Genomic DNA, 16,287 nt, shown 5'->3' with positions numbered 1-16,287 from the left:
ATCATACACAAACTTCTTTTTACAGATTCTACATCAGAGTACCTAAAAAATTCTCCAGGGAAGGAAGTTGATGGCATTGTAGTTTCAGGTTTACCTTGTGCTACTGTTTTAATTGGAGTATTTCATCTTGAAACTGGTGTACCTGTGGCTGGTGTGATCAATCAGCCATTTTCCACGCTAATCCAAGAGAATACAACCTCAAGATGTTGGAATGGAAGGAGGCTCTGGGGAGTAAATCATGCTGGACATGCCTGTTATTCCCTGGGAAATAAAAGGAAATCCAATAAAGCATCAACAGATACCCAAATTAGCAGTACTTTTAAGGTAACAATAAGTGGAAGTGAAAGTGAAAATGTGAAGGAGACTCTGATGTCTTCAGGAATTAGATTATTACCAAGTTCAGGTGCTGGCAACAAACTCCTTCATGTTATTGATGACAATGTTGACTTCTATGTCCTTTCCAGTGCCTTTTCCTTCAAGTGGGATACCTGTGCAGCACATGCAATTTTGTGTTCCATGGGGGGAGGGGTGGTAGGTTATAAGGAAGCCCTGTTATTGAAATCAACTACTAAAGAAATTGATAAGATAAGTCTTGATAAGTGTGAACTAAAATACAACAAACCTGATGATGGTATTGCAAAGAAATGGAGTAATAGCAGTGGACTGATAGCTTTTAAATCTCATCAAAGAGTTTTTGAGCTCTTAGAATGTTTTGGTTCATAAGGCAGACAATTATCAAAACAGAAAGAGATATGAATTAAGCCTTTAACCCCGAAGAGTGACTAGTTTCTAATTTCTCCAAACAATATCACCACTTAATCACACATTAATGTCGTGAGAATAAAGGAAATGATCACCAAATAAAGAAACTCTTGATTGTTAGACAAATTCTCCTTTTGCAGCACATTAGTAAATGTACAGAGAACAGTATGGAGAGTATGAATACTGATGTTAGGGTGTAAAGGGTTAAGAGGCTAGATTGTGTTAATTCAGGTAGTTCTGTGTATTTTCAACAGCCAAGACCAATTGCAGCTTTTGTTCAAGTTGAAATAGGTTTGAGCCAAATACTTTTGCAAATTTACTTTTTTGGAACAATTGTTTTTTATTGCTCTTCTGATGATCGCACCTTTGGTTACAGATACTTTGTGTACAAATGTCAATTCAAATTTTTTTTGTCGGCCTATCATAAAAGCATTCTACGTAACGCTAGAAATAATAATAATAAATAATAATAATAATAAAATCTTTATTACCGTGTCAATGTATTTAGCTCATAGAGCTAATTGGGGACACCTACTATTACTAAATTAATAGAAAAAACTATGTACAATATCATAATAAGTAACAATATAGCCGATAAACTATGCATTAAAATTTAAAAATATTCAGAAATATTAACAATGTTCAGATAACATAAAAATACTTGTACCATGCAGATAACTAAAAAAAATCACGTGCTGCAAAGATTGCAGCAGTTGCCACTGTCTTCCACTAGGCTGACCAGGTCAACTCTACGGATTCTAGTTTTAAAGATACTAAGGCTTGGTAGTTCACGCATACCATTTTCTAATTTGGACCAAATATATGGTCCTTGATACCTTAGTGTGTGTTTACCATAGCGTATAGTGTTAAATCGTGGTATTTCAAAGTCACTATTCCTAAGGTTATAACGAGTACCCTTTCGAGTAAATATCTCAGATATGTAGCTGGGTACTAGATCGTTCTTTACTTTATACATTAGTATTGCTATGTCCTGTAAGCGTCTATTATGAAGCGTAGGTAACTTAGCATGCTTAAGAAGTTCCTCATATGTCTCTGTTGTTGTTTTGAAGACCGCACGCAGGGCTCGCTCTTGGATGCGTTCGATTTTGCGCCCATCTGAAGATTTACAAAAGTTCCAGACTAAATGACAGTATGTTAAATGTGGCATTATAGCTGTTTTATACAGTATGAGCTTAGCTTGGCATGGTATTAGGTTGTGCAAGCGCATGAGGACTCCTACTCTCTGGCTGGCTTTAGTGCATATTTCGCTAATGTGTTGTGTAAAGTTAAGGTTCTTGTCTATATTTACTCCTAATAGCTTGATTTCTTCAGTTTTCCTGATCGCGTCATTGGCGATGGTGAGAACGCTGCCCTTCTTATCTGCATCTATGTTTCTTGGGTTAATCGTAAGAGACTGAAACTTATCTGGATTTGCCAAGAGGAAGTTGTCCCTATACCATAACAGTGCTTGTTGACCCTGAGTCACTAGAGTAGATTCGACTTCTTCATAGGTTTTTCCTGTCACATATAATTGGTGGTCATCAGCATAGAGCGTAAGGTTTGAGTCAGGGATATGAAATGCCATATCATTTTGGAACATGTTCCAGAGGAGAGGGCCAAATGACGATCCCTGAGGACAACCACGTTCCATAATTCTCCATTCACTCGTGTGGCCATTTATTTTTACTCTGTTTAGCCTGCTATCAAAAAATGATCTAATCAGTTCAAGTGAACTGCTATTAAAACCGTAGGCATCCAGCTTTTTTAGAGTGAGTGAATAGCTTAACGAGTCAAATGCTTTACTCATGTCAGCAGATAATATTGTTACCAGCTCTTTTCTGTCCGCTGCAGACCTCCAGTCTTCAATCAACATCAGCAGGGTTGTCTCACAGCTGTGTTGTTTTCTATAAGCTGTCATCCTGTGGTACAGAGCAGGGTCATAATGTCTGGTCACTTGTTTGCTGAGTAAGTGTTCAAAAATCTTGTCCACACATATAAGTGAAGTGATTGGACGATAGTTCAATTTGTCTTGTCTGTCTCCCTTTTTAAATACAGGGGTCCATTCGCCTTTCTTCCATTCAGATGGCCACTCGCCTAAGTCAATACAGTTGTTGTAAAGTCTAGTCAGGGATGGTGCAATTCCTTCAGCCACTCCCTTAAAGAGTTTTGGTGGTGCTGTCACATCCCACCCATACGACTTTCTTACTTTCTTAAAAAAATCTGGCAGTTGAATTGGTAATCATACGTGCAGTATTCACCCATATTGATGTACAAGTATTGTATTGTTAAGATCAGTTTTGAATTCGTATCAAATACATGGGGTTTTGTTATAGAGCAGTGTTCATATTACTTAGGAATTATTTATTTTAATGTATTTGAAATGTTTGTGAGAAGTTAGCTGGCATGACTTCATAGATGAGCATAATAAAGTTTCCCATTTATAATACTCAAGACATACAGTTTGGGTTGACTAGCATTTTGTTTCATTCTCCTTTAACAAGGAATGACACATTTATAGTGTATAGATAATAATATAGTTTCTCTGTTTATATTATGGGAATCAGAAGTTGACAAAATCTTAAGAAAACCAGTGATATGGTGCTCAGACAAAGATGTGCCTGGATTGCAGAGAGAATTATGATAATAGTTATTGTAAATCATAGTTTGTAAATTTAGTAACAGCAATACATGTATATGGGAAATTTTTAATAAAAAGAGGGTCTTTTTGCAAAGGCACTTGTTATTGTGACACTGTCTGTGATAATGATAATAACAATAACAAAATTTTAGTTGTTTCATAATAAATTTACCAGATCTCCCTTTAATGACAGTTAATTGTCAGTTAATTAGTCAAATTACTTCCATTCCCCTATTGGCAATCACTGACCTCCCCCTCCCCCCACTTCCCTCATGCGATAACTTGCTTGATTGAAAAGTGAGAAGTAAAGAGGCCTGGTTCCAACACTGTCAAAAATTTTAAGATGGCGGCTGGCGAGGCGGTGGAACTTAGTCAACTTCAGATACCTCATTTGGAGAATCTGAGGTCTCAGCTTGAAGAGGTAAGCATTTAGTGTTTCTTACAACTGAATTTTACCATTTGGATGCACTTTAAGCAAATGATTCGTTTCACTTAGGAAGTAAAACTGCTGGGAGATTCCATGAGCCAGCTAAAGATCGCCCAGCAAAAGTTTGGAGATTCGAAAGAAAATGTCAAGAAACTTATTAACAAGGAGTCAGGTGAGCTCTAGTCTTTCAAAATATTAAAACGACGTATTTTATTTTGTCTTTTGCCCGTACTGAATGACCTTTTACAAATTTATTCAACAGGAAAACCTATTCTGGTACCACTTACAAGTTCTGTATCCTTTGATCCGCGCATAACTGTTCTTTCGCTATCCAAATCTTGTCTTCAACGACAGTTCTTTTCTCAGTTTCATTAAAGAGGTAGAGATGTTGACCGATCTCAGGTTTTCAAAGTGAACACTACCTTGAACCCTTCAGAAATCTAATTCCAATTCCAATATCACGTGTGATCACTCACATAGGGCTGTTCATGCTAATGCTTTGATTTATTTCCAAAATCTGATCTCCTTTGCATATTTTCGCTTGTCTTTGTATGTTAGTTACAAATTAGCCAAAAAAAATTGTGTCATAGCATGGTGACTACTGTTACTAGATGAATTTAGTTAATCCAATGATCAAAGAATTTTTCAATAAAAAAATTGTGCTTGGGTGGGACATATGAAGGCAGGTTTTTCCAGATTTTGTCTAGATTTTGTTCAAGAGGGCAAGGATTGTAGTAAATTAATCTTCTTAAGTTCAAATGCTGGGGGTTGTTTAGGAAGAATGTTTAAACTTCAATTTGATTGATGTATAAGGAGAAGTCATGAGTTATTAATCCCTTCTTGGAGTGAAAGGACTTACAACAGTGAACAACAAGGTAGTATGGATCTAGTCAGTCATTTGACTCCATGTGGACTCTTTCCATTGATTAATCGCAATCTGTAAGGTGACTTCACCAGAACAGACCAGTGTGGTCCTGTTAAAATGCAAGGCCTCTATAAATCAGAACCATATGAAATTAGCAGTAAGTAAGGAATCCAATGTAATCTATAAAATTGGACTTAAAGTTGCAGACTTGTAAAGTCAATTTATCCTTAAGTCACTTCAGATGTATGTTCCTGGGACTCTTGAAAACACAACATCAGTTTTAGTAAACATTGGAACTGGTTATTTTGTAGAAAAGGTATGTACAAGAAAGTTGTTTTTCCCTTTAGATGCTATAAACCACTGGAAAGTCTCCATTCTTTTTTGACTTGTTCATTTTAATGCTGCTTAAAAACTTCCTCTTGTATTTTTTTCAAACACAGTCTTGACAGATTTTAGTAAATTTAGCAATATTCTTTGAGCTAAAATTGTTTTCTTTTTCCCAAAAGAATAGAAATTCAAAGTTTAAAGTTTTCTTAGCTTTACCTTAAGTATGAGTTATTTATTTCTTTGTTTTATTTTCTTATGTTACATCTAGGGATTAAAGGAAGCCGAAGAATATTTTGGAAGAAATGTGGATCTGGTGACTAAAAAGTTGGAACTACTGCAACCTAAATTAATAGAAAAACATAAATTAAGACAAGGTAGTCCTCTATGATGCTTTCTTCTTATTTTCTTCATTGTAGGAATGATTATTGTATCTTGAACATTTTGATATTGTACATTATTGTTTGTTTCAAATATCTGTATTTAGAGATTCCTTAACCTTTTAAATGGGATTTATTTCATTGATCTGTGTTTATACCCTTCTTAACCATCCATAAGTTGTGTTGCCATCTTTTACTGTTGATATACGACGTCTACATAACATGATATCTAAAACCCAATTTTTTACACTTATATAGTTACTGGTTATTTACAAAAAGATTGTTTCTTTCTTGGCAGCTGTTCAGGATATGCTCAGTGCAAAAGTTCAAGCTCAAGTCCAAGCACAGTTAGGAGCCATTCCAGCAAAGACTTAGATAGTCATATCAACAAAACTTATTTGTCTTAAACTTTTGATCAATGCTTAGGGGTAGATGTGAGCTGGAGTACCTTGGAATGAAGGAGTTCTATGTAACTCTTCTCTTCTGGGCTGTGATAAGAATGTTTAATGTGTTTCCCCTTCTGATGTGCCTATTCAACATGTATAACATAAACTCTGTAAGTTCTGGTTTGGTACTTTCTTTTGCGTTCACATTTTGCCGCAGGTATATTATTTTTAACCCTTCGAATGTGTGATTTGCAATTCTCCCCTGAAGTTGTTGTACATTTCCTTGTTAATTAGTAATGAGAATTTGGTGTTACATCTAATTCATGCAAATATCCTGAAACTGTTAAGTTTAAGAGATCTCGCTACCTATCTACTTGACACTGTAATGATATAGTACGGAAAAGTGAACATGTTAATCACTTGTAGTTGAAGGATTAAATAGCTCTTGTAAAAGATTTTTAGATGATTGAAATTTGATCAATTAAATAAGTGATCATTTATGAAGTCATGCAGTTAAATTTCATAAGCTGCTAGAGTGAATCAGTATACCTTGTTCACTATATGCTAATGAGTTTGTCACAAAATGATATTGTGAAGAACAATTTAGAACATATTTGAACACATCAATCCCTCAAGTGTGAAATGGGTCACAAGAATATTAGGCGCATGTTGGAATGTACTAGACTGTACAAAATAAGTGTTATTTTAGCTGAGGACAGGCCAAGAACATTCTGTGGTGCCAAAAGGTTATATATGGTTATATATGTGTAGTTCTTTTGAATGTACTTACCTTTTTGTTTATTTTTGTACTTTACATCACTACCACCCTACAATAATAACCACCCTTTGCAGCATTGCTTGATTGAATAAATGTTCACAACTTTCCTCAATTGTTCTTCTGATTAGCATTTAGTGAAAATTCATTAGCATATATTAACAAACAGGTTATACAAATTTACTCAACTGGCTTCTGCTTAGATCATCCCAAAATCAGAAAGAAGAATCTTGACAGAGCATGGATTGATTTATCTTCACTGTGTGTTGCTATGGATGACATTCTTTACAAATTTAACCTCTGTAAAAGAACAACTAGAGTTTACAGGTAATATTTGGTAGAACCCAGCAGGTTTTAACTTACTCTCATCAAATCATTTTTATTTATTAGACTCCTGTAGACCAAGTAGTGGACTTTGTAAGATCATCAAGTTAGAATGATTTTTAAGTGTGTGCAAAGTTTGGTTTCCTGAAATGGTATTGACAGGTGCAGGCCAATTTGCTATTTTTCTTTTCTTTTTAGTTCTTTTGTTTTAGCAGGTTAACCAACAGTGTAAGACATGATCAGAAGAAAGGCTATCAATGCCAGAGTTTACTTGTTTGTGAAAAGCACAACAACACAGTGATATGCTAGTTCTATGTGCCATATGAGCTTTATTACATTAGATGTTCATGCAGTGTAATATGAAGAATTTAGAAACTGAAATAAAAAAAGCAGAAATTTTTTTTTAATAGTTAGTTCTTTGAACATGCTGTACACTGTGATAAAAGGTTTAAGTTTTTAGGTAAACTATGTTGCTGCATCAGTGGGGAGTATCACAAGATTGTTCAGTTTCATCAACTGAGTTGATAATGTGAATGAGCCACTGTGAACAGTTTCTAAAGCTGATGTTTCAAGCATCTTTTAAGCTTCGTTTTGTGCTCTGATGTTGGGCTGAAAGTCACCGGGAAAACAATTTTCTGAGAAATTTAGGCCACAATAATTTTCAAATATATTGTTTCAAAAGACAAATTGCTCATTTAAACCAAATACACAACCTCATTTGCGTGGTTTTTTGATAAATATTGTTATTTATAAATTTGGAAATTCTGTTTAGACAAAAATTTATTTTCATAATTTTTAACATTCTTTGTGTTTGTAAAATCTAAAAACTGCATTGTTATGAGTACCACTTTCCGGTTTGTGTTTAAAAAAAACCCAGGAGCCAATGGTATCCTGCTTTTGTCATTGATTTTGACTTCAACTTTCTCATAACTTCTCCTTATAATAGTTATCAATAAAGGGCAAAATTACTGAGCGCTGATTGGTTGAGAGAGAGGACATTTTTTTCTTAATCGAGGGCATTTTTAGTAATCAAGAGAGGGCATGATTACCTGTTAATAATTGGCTAATCCGTTGCTTCCCAGATAAAAATAGACTGCGCGCGTGATTTTCCTTCGTATAAATTTTGCCCTTTATTGATAAACAAGTAATCCCATGAGACCTCGTACTATTAAGGATTAATTGCACTTGAGTTTTCAAAATTTTCCAAATTGCCCTCGTCGCTTCGCGACTCGGGCAATTTTGGAAAATTTTGAAAACTCTCGTGCAATTAATCCTTAATAGTACTTGGCCTCATGTGATTACCTATACTAAGCACTGATAGTAAGCCTTGATTATCAGTAAAGCCTTCTCTTTCTGCAAGCCATTTGTTTTTTGAAACAATGTGTTACCATTGAAATGCCCTTTTAGTAGTTTTGAAGAGAGGATTAGTATTGCTATGAGACGTTTTTAATGGTTGTTTTTTGCCATCATTAGGGAAATTAAATGAAAAAAAAAATGAATAGTATACTGGCAAAATCCATGAACTAAATATATTATTGTACCATGACTGATTCGACATGGGTGGCCCCGTAACGTTTTGTTCTACACATTTTACGCAAAAGAATTATTCCTTTATATTTAAAACCACAGGAAAATTGGTTGCTATTTTGATTTTGTCATAACAAATCCGTAGAGCTTATTTTATTGAATGGAAACCTTATTTGCATATTTTTTCATAAATTATTACGGTAAAGTTTACATTTGGCCGATCAACATGGCAACAGAGCACTATTCATCGAGAACATTGATTGCTATCCATTTATGACGCACAAAATTACCCAAACTCAATTTCGTACCTTGTTTACTTCGAGGAAAATTTCCAGTTTCTTTAACTATCTACTCGACAAGTTACATCTGATCGATTTGCTTCGCGGAAAGACATCAGTAGTTTTGATTCTTCATTTGACATAGAGACGTGACGCTTGGTTGTTACAGCAGAAATGTCGGACGGAGAAGCAGAAAACGTCAAGGTGGCCGTTAGAGTGAGGCCTTTTATATCCTTTTAACGAAGATATAATCCAGCTAGTCCTAATGCAGCCAGTGCGACAAAGTTTGTGTGTATCTGGTTGTAGGACGTGTCAACGTAGCTGTTAGGTTATCCTTTCGAATAGTTTGACATCCCATATTAGATTATTATATTGGCCGTATAATTTTTTACATGGCACTCCACATTAATTTTTCCTCGCCCACTAAGAACGTTATTATCATCTTATTTCATTACGTTCTAACTTTCATGTCTAGATGTTTGCACAATCGTCACACTTGTTTTTTTTTTCGTGTACGCAACAGTAGGGCATGAATAATATTGATCTACCGTCTCTGACGGTTTGCTGTTCACCAAAACTTTCTAAACGATTTTCATTTAGACTGCTTCTTATTAACAAAAGTCACAGTGAAGTGAAGTTTGAAGCACAATACGACCAGCGTTAAAAAACAGCTGGTAAAGCAAGGTACAACGTTTTACCAAGTATCTTGGATTGTGTGACGCTGGTGAGAAATCTGAACCAAGGTCATAATGGACTACAATAGATTTGCAACTGAACGAGGAAAGAGGAAATATCAGAAGCACTACACTTCCATTCCTCTTGATTGTAGTGTTTATATCGCAACCCAGTTAAAGTTTAAATAAAGGATCGGAGATTTATTTTAAAGTTACTAGGCTGGCCGCTCAGGGTTCGTAATCCACTCGAAGGAGACCATTGTAACTCCGTTAAAACGTCTGCACTTTTCTCTACAGTCTGCTAGTGATAAGCAACAAATTAGCAATCTAACAGCTTTCCTCAAGCTGGAGCTAGCGATTTCCTTAACACTTCACACAATAAACGTGAAAAGGCCCGAAATGCAACTTTGATAGTTGAAATGAAAGGCCAAACAACGTACTTAACAAATCCAGAAGAGCCTGGTGAGGAACCCAAAAAATTCACGTTCGACTACAGTTATTGGTCTCATGACGGATTCGAAGAAAAACCAAACGGCTACCTGGGAGCTACCAATCCAAAATATGCTGATCAGGTACTACAGAAAACAATTATTTTGTCAGAAGTGTGATCTTATGAGAAGACTGATGGGGCGATTCTCTCAAGGATGGAGGCCGGCTGCTCCTTTCTCACTAGTAGGCTGGGAAATCATGACCTGTGGAAATCAGAATCATTCCTCAAGTTATGGGAGTGTCAGCTCCCCTGACCCCATGCATATGCCTGTCACACTGCTTCTTTCACTATGACATTTCCTTGTGGTGCAAGGACAGACTTATGGCAGGGGGTCTTGTGACCACACCCCTTTTTTAAAAGGATTTTTCCCTTTAATTCAGTGTTTGATGTCTTGGTGTGCTATTGATGTGGATCTTCATTTCAGCTACTCTTTGTAGAAAAAGCATCACTCAAAGTCTGATCCTTTTTTCCTCACACAAAACTCTAAACACAATCACACAATCACAGACAGCCACAGAATTTGTAAAAAAAAATTGTTATAGAGGAGGGGAGATTGACAAAGTTAGGGGAAAAAAAAGGCTTCAAATAAGATTCAGACCTTTTGTGCCACATTTGACTAAGAGATTGTCTATTGATTTTATAGATGAAAGTGTATAATGATCTTGGTAAAGGAGTTCTGACAAATGCTTGGGAAGGATTCAACACGTCACTCTTTGCCTATGGACAGACTGGTTCAGGGAAATCTTGGTCAATTGTTGGATATGGTACAAACAAAGGTAACATCAGTCCATTCTCTCTTTCTTTTGCTTTGTTTTTTTTTTTTTTTGTTATTTTTTTTTGGTGTTATTGACTTAACATTTACAGCATCTCACTTTTATTCACCTAGTTTTGATTTCTACTGTTTTTCCAGTTCATTACATTCAATTTGTCTTATTTACAGGTCCTTTAAAGGTAGAATCCTGAACAATGGTTGCTTGTCAAGTCTAGTAGTCACATCTCTTTAGTAAGGAGAATATTGCCCCTGTATGGGAAGTAATTAATTCCAAAACAATTATTCTACATTTAATTACAGGCATTGTACCAATCTTTTGTGAAGAAATTTTCAAAGGAATTGATGAGAAAAAGCAAGGAGGAGATGAGGCACAATTTGAGGTACTGTTTAATTTCTTAGAATTTTGGCTAAAGATATTACACAAATTTGTGGTTTATCTGAATTTTAAAGGAAATTAAGTAACCACCATTTTAAGAAACCAGTTTTGCCGCACCTGTTGTAGTGCTGAGACCACCAAATGCTACTTTGACATCAATCAGGCTGCCACTTATGTATTTATGTACTTATTTGTATGACGCTGCTGAGCTGACTTTTCTGCAGGACACATAGGTGTTGTCCTTGGAAATGCCAACAGCAGGATTTATTTGTCAATAAAACCCTGTAATGCAAGAGCATGCCTGGATGGATGCCATACCATAACTGATCTCAGAGACTTCTGACATAATGTATACAAAAGATTTAAGAGATCAACAAACTCTTCAGGAGTAAAATATTGCTCACAGTTGACGTTAAATTGCAGGTGTTTTTCAGTATGCTTGAAATCTACAACGAGAAGGTGCGTGACCTTTTGAACCCTTCCACCAATAAGGGTGGCTTGCGGGTGCGCCAACATCCTTCAAAAGGATTCTATGCTGACGGACTTAAGACTGTGCCTGTTAGTGAATACAAAGATATTGAAATTCGCATGGAGGAAGGAACAACAAACAGGACTGTAGCAGCCACAAATATGAATGCAACAAGCAGGTATGTAATCTAAAAATCTGTTGTGGGAGGAATTTTGAATATTCCTTCCATGGAAAACTTTTACTGTTCCAAATCCCCATCATGTGGCCAAAAATTTATCATTTCTTGCTCTGGTGAAGAATGCTCTTGGTACTCGTATAGCCCAGGACTTTGTCTTCATGAAAAAATCCATCATACTGGTTTACATATTTTTCATTCATGATTTGAATTAATTTAATTTTGAGCTTGTGAATTTTTCAGCCGTGCACACACTATAGTTGGTGTGAAATTCGTGCAAAAGAGGAAGAATGAGGCTGGGGAGGAGACAGCTAAAACATCTCTTATCAACTTGGTTGACTTGGCTGGAAGGTCAGTGGTTTTTTTTTGTCTTTGAAACTATTTTGCCTGTTTCATAACTTACCCAATAAGTGAGGTACAAAGGTCTTACCAGTAAATGGGGTATGCATTCTTTTCAAGAGTTTTTTATGTGGGTATCTGCCAACACCTGCAAATCAAAAGCTACAACCTTATTAGTCTTGCCAGCTCATATCTGCAGACAGATCTCATCTGCCTTATAAAAAGTAGAATAATGTGCAGTTTTAATTTACAGTAGTGCCATAAGTTTTGCTTTTTTGAAAAAGAATTAAACTGACAATATAAGCAAAGTAAACCTAAACAAATATAGGGAAAGAAAGGTCCCCTTCATGAATCATAATTTCTCTGAAATCCCTAATTTTATATGAAAAAATACTGGAGACAAGGTTTTATCAACTCTTCAGGAATCCTTTACAATTTTTGGTTGTCTCAAGATATGATCTGGTCCTTTCCCTTACTGATCCTGATTCTTTGAAGATAAAAAAATCCTACACCTCTGACTCCAAAAGAGTTGGCCCATAGATGTTGCTGCACCAATAATGATGTTATCTGTAAGTGATATTGCCAATTCAAAATTATCTTGCTGTCAATAGTGAGAGAGCAGATTCTACTGGAGCAACAGGAGATAGACTGAAAGAAGGAGCTGCCATCAATCAGTCATTGTCCAGTTTAGGAAATGTTATTGCAGGTCAGTAATGAACTCAAACTTATAAGCTGATGGAAACAGGGGGAGGGTTGGCAAGATGTTTCAAAGGTGGGATATGCGTGAGGCATGAACAACATATTGAAATTTTGGAGCATATCAAGAAGTTTTATTGCTATAAGTCAGTGGTTTCTCACACCAGAAGGGATGTCTCAAGCACTGTAAGACTCCTCATATAAAATTATTCTTTTAATTTTCAGATATTAATTTATGTTAAATTAGTTACCAGAAATAGGGAAATTTTAAGAGTAGCAATTATTCCAATCCTATTTCACGAGACAAACAAATGACTTTAATAGGAAACTATCTTAATTAATTCTCACTGGTAACTCATTGATTAAATTTCAGCTCTTGTAGACAAGGCCAATGGGAAAAATGTCAGAGGTAAAGCTATGATAATTTTATTCAGTAATGCTCTTTAGAGATCGTTATACATTTTTATCATCAGCAAGAATTTTATTTTCAGTTACTTACAAGTATTTGTTTTCAATTTTACAGTTCCATTCAGAGATTCAGTTTTGACAAAACTTTTGAAAAACGCTCTTGGTGGCAACAGTAAAACCATGATGGTAAGGAATGAACAATTCCATTTTCAAACTTGGCTTGTTTAACACCATAGCCCCTAAGAGTGACTAGCATCTAATTCTCCCTACTGTACCCCCCCTGAATCAAACACAAAAGTCATGAGAATGGAGGAGAAGATCACCAACAAGCACCTTTTGATTGTTAAACAAATTCTCCATGTCAGCCTCTTTGGAAATGTATAGAGAACAGTATGGAGAATATGCATACTGATGTTAGGGTGTAATGGGTTAAAGGTCCTAAATTAATTTTACATCTCATCAAACCAGATTGCTGCCATCAGTCCTGCGGACATAAACTATGATGAAACTCTCTCAACCTTAAGATATGGTGAGTTTTATGCTGTCTTCTTATGCCTTTCTTATTGAAAGATTTTATAGACCTCAAGGTCATTAGCCTTTTGGCTATAAAGTGCTGCCCTCTTTAAATAAGGAGTGTACTTACTTACTTACTTAAACTAATTTATGAGCGCAAAATCGTGAAAAAAAAAAAAAAAAAGATGATCGGCATAGGCTTTTTTCAAAGAACTTATTTTAAGACACCAGTCTAAGACTCTTTTTTAGCCATTGTTTAGAATCTTGGAGAAAAATTAAGTTTTCCCTTCCTATGCCACAATAATTTTGCGATCATTTTTAAAATTACGCAAAACGGTGGAAACAAAATTTCTATAACGTTAACTGTGTACGAGTGTTCTGATAGATCATAACAGTAGAACATATCAAAATTCAACTTCATAATTCTATGACAGCTGACCGTGCTAAACAGATCAAAACATCGGCGAAAGTCAACGAGGATCCGACAGAGAAACTGATCAGGGAGTTGAAAGAAGAAAATGACAAACTCATGGAAATGTTAAAGAAAGCTCAAGCTGGCGAATCTGTAAAGATATCAGCCGACGATGACGATGATGACGGCGAGAAGGAAGGATTGTCTGAAGAGGAAATGGCCGAACTCAGGAAACAGATTGAAGAGGAGATAAAAGCATCTATGGCACAAACAGAGCAGGAAACACAGGACATGAATAAGAGTTGGGATGATAGAGTTGCTGAAAATAAAAAGGATATCAAGGTGGAACATTAACTGTTCTGTATTAGATTATTCAAATAATGTTTAATTCGAATCATTGTGGCCACAATTTTGTTGCGTAAATGCCAGCAGGCTTCTTGACACCGCGATTACCTTCTTGGTGGTTACATAAGAGAACATTTTTTGACCAGAGTTGTGAAACCAAACTAAAGGTATTGCTGTTCAACAGTTAATAGGAACTCAACGGGCATCAACGGGCGTGATTTCATTTCGCTGTTCTAGGATAGTAGCCATTTCACTTTTAAAAACTTTGTAATAGCCACCTCCTCAACCAATGAGATGCATAGTTAAAAAACCAAACGCGAGTACCCGACGCGTTTTCCCTTACTTACTCTTGGGAAAGCTTGCTTGTTGTCTTTGTGGTCTTATTTGGCTCTTTCTGAATTTTTCGTTTTTCTGACTCGCGGTTAGTTCACTACTTAGTTTTGGTTTGACAACACTATTAATCGTAAAGAGTACTCTATGAGCATGATACCTCTCAATAGTAGTACATTTGCGTATTTGTTTTTTCGTTCTGCGCATTGGTAATTTTTGTTTATTTCTGACGTGTTTCCTGTGCGTTTCACCCGTTTTCCATCAGGATAAAGAAGCTGAAAAGAAAGAACGTCAGTCAACTCCTCATCTGTGGAACTTGAACCCAGATCCCCAGCTGACGGGAATGATTGTGCACATGGTTAAATCAGGTATGCTATATCATCTTGAATAAAGGTTATGGCACTTTTCTGCTTTCTGTGATCTCGATTTGTTTTACTTTTCAAATGCTAGGAGTCGTTAAAGTCGGCAACAAAAAGGGTGATCCGCCAGCAGACATTGTTCTTCATGGATTAAAGTAAGTTTTCTTTAAACATTGTCGGATATCAACTTTCTTTACTCGACAACCGAGCCGTCCATTTTCCTCCTCCACGAGTTCTCAATACTCCGGTTTTATTAGAATGAGATTCGTTCTAGAAATTGCAGCAAATCCCTAGGGAGGAGAAATCTTCAACATCTTTTGTACCTTCTTTTTCTGGAGGACTACTCGTAATTGACATCGAATTATGATAAATATTTCTCATCATATAATTACCTAATTTTTAGCTATTTCCATATCCGTCTTGGTTGTTTCCATTTGTTTAGCATCCTGAAGCAACACTGCGAAATTAAAAATGAAGGTTCTAAAAAGATCACCATCAAAACCTTTGGCGAAGCTAAAGTCCTCGTCAATGGAGAACCGGTTGATGATGACGAAGAAGAAGAACTTCACCATCTGGACAGGTAACCACCCGCTAGAATGATGGGATATGTTTGCAGAATTTACGATCGTAATACGAGCTGCAAGGATCAATGTCAGTATCTGAGCAACTGCGCACCCACCCTTCCCATGAACCTCTAACCAACTCCCCTAACAACTGATAACAAGTCATTGTTAATTTTGGGTTAAGGGAAGGGCAGGTGCGCACCGGTGGGAACTGTTCATAAAATGTAGTGGAGTGTTCAGCGCTAGATAATGATGAAGGTATTTCAAAATAGTCACAATCCTTCCAGTATTAAGAGCACCCGAGAGAGCTCAACCTCGCACGCCCTTACACGCAGGTGATGCCGGAGCTATTAGGTGTGAGACGGGCATGGAATAATTTGACAACGGAACCTAAAGACTGACTTTAATTTCACTGCATCTTACATGTGTTTTTTTTTGGGGGTGTGTCTGTAGAGTTATGTTTGGCACAAGTCACCTTTATGTCTTTCATCATCCTGCTGAGGCGCAGTCGTCTTCTTTGAAGCAGGCGGACATAACATATGAAATGGCGCAGGAGGAAATCGCCAAGAACGCCGGACTTGACGTGGATGATCAGGAGTCAAAAGGTGAAGAAGATGTTGAGTTGGGTAGCTATTGATTTCGGTGGATGAATCAGTCAGTCCATTTGACAGTGAAATGTA

At 36.3% G+C, this 16,287-nt stretch overlaps 3 protein-coding genes and 1 long non-coding RNA gene across 5 annotated transcripts in view; 3 read left to right on the top strand and 1 right to left on the bottom strand.

Moving 5' to 3' along the window:
* Nucleotides 1–1,254, top strand: part of LOC113675931 (inositol polyphosphate 1-phosphatase) — a 2,369-nt gene extending 1,115 nt beyond the window's left edge. The window contains exon 3 of the mRNA XM_027192540.2: nt 26–1,254. Coding sequence (XP_027048341.2) covers nt 26–723 — 698 coding nt within the window. The 3' untranslated portion in view covers nt 724–1,254. The remainder of the gene's footprint in view (nt 1–25) is intronic.
* Nucleotides 1–8,856, bottom strand: part of LOC149040767 (uncharacterized) — a 10,194-nt gene extending 1,338 nt beyond the window's left edge. Inside the window, exons 1-2 of one of the 2 annotated variants that reach the window (XR_016179857.1) lie at nt 8,717–8,856; nt 143–261 (exon numbers count right to left, since the gene is read on the bottom strand). This is a non-coding gene — a long non-coding RNA (uncharacterized LOC149040767). Of the gene's footprint in view, nt 1–142; nt 262–394; nt 535–8,716 lie in introns of those variants that run through there. The other variant, XR_016179856.1, reaches the window with a different exon arrangement.
* LOC113675911 (prefoldin subunit 5) lies at nt 3,686–7,288 on the top strand. Its single transcript, XM_027192519.2, has 6 exons — nt 3,686–3,821; nt 3,897–3,999; nt 4,090–4,121; nt 4,934–5,008; nt 5,288–5,393; nt 5,695–7,288. Exons 1-6 carry the CDS (start codon nt 3,744–3,746, stop codon nt 5,769–5,771), a joined length of 471 nt encoding a protein of 156 aa, XP_027048320.2. The 5' UTR covers nt 3,686–3,743; the 3' UTR covers nt 5,772–7,288.
* LOC113675869 (kinesin-like protein KIF28) overlaps nt 8,723–16,287 on the top strand; it is a 12,870-nt gene continuing 5,305 nt past the window's right edge. The window contains exons 1-15 of the mRNA XM_089182856.1: nt 8,723–8,915; nt 9,739–9,932; nt 10,494–10,626; nt 10,923–11,002; nt 11,422–11,645; nt 11,886–11,993; nt 12,593–12,687; nt 13,051–13,086; nt 13,201–13,271; nt 13,554–13,614; nt 14,033–14,352; nt 14,951–15,053; nt 15,136–15,199; nt 15,487–15,624; nt 16,061–16,212. Of these exons, the coding sequence (XP_089038982.1) occupies nt 8,861–8,915; nt 9,739–9,932; nt 10,494–10,626; nt 10,923–11,002; nt 11,422–11,645; nt 11,886–11,993; nt 12,593–12,687; nt 13,051–13,086; nt 13,201–13,271; nt 13,554–13,614; nt 14,033–14,352; nt 14,951–15,053; nt 15,136–15,199; nt 15,487–15,624; nt 16,061–16,212 (1,834 nt within the window). The 5' untranslated portion in view covers nt 8,723–8,860. The remainder of the gene's footprint in view (nt 8,916–9,738; nt 9,933–10,493; nt 10,627–10,922; nt 11,003–11,421; nt 11,646–11,885; nt 11,994–12,592; nt 12,688–13,050; nt 13,087–13,200; nt 13,272–13,553; nt 13,615–14,032; nt 14,353–14,950; nt 15,054–15,135; nt 15,200–15,486; nt 15,625–16,060; nt 16,213–16,287) is intronic.

Source organism: Pocillopora damicornis, chromosome 9 (assembly GCF_964200805.1).
Source record: "Pocillopora damicornis chromosome 9, jaPocDami1.2, whole genome shotgun sequence".
Taxonomy (NCBI): Eukaryota; Metazoa; Cnidaria; class Anthozoa; order Scleractinia; family Pocilloporidae; genus Pocillopora; species Pocillopora damicornis.
The sequence above is the reverse complement of the archived record's forward strand: the minus strand, read 5'-3'. Positions and strand labels throughout refer to the sequence as shown.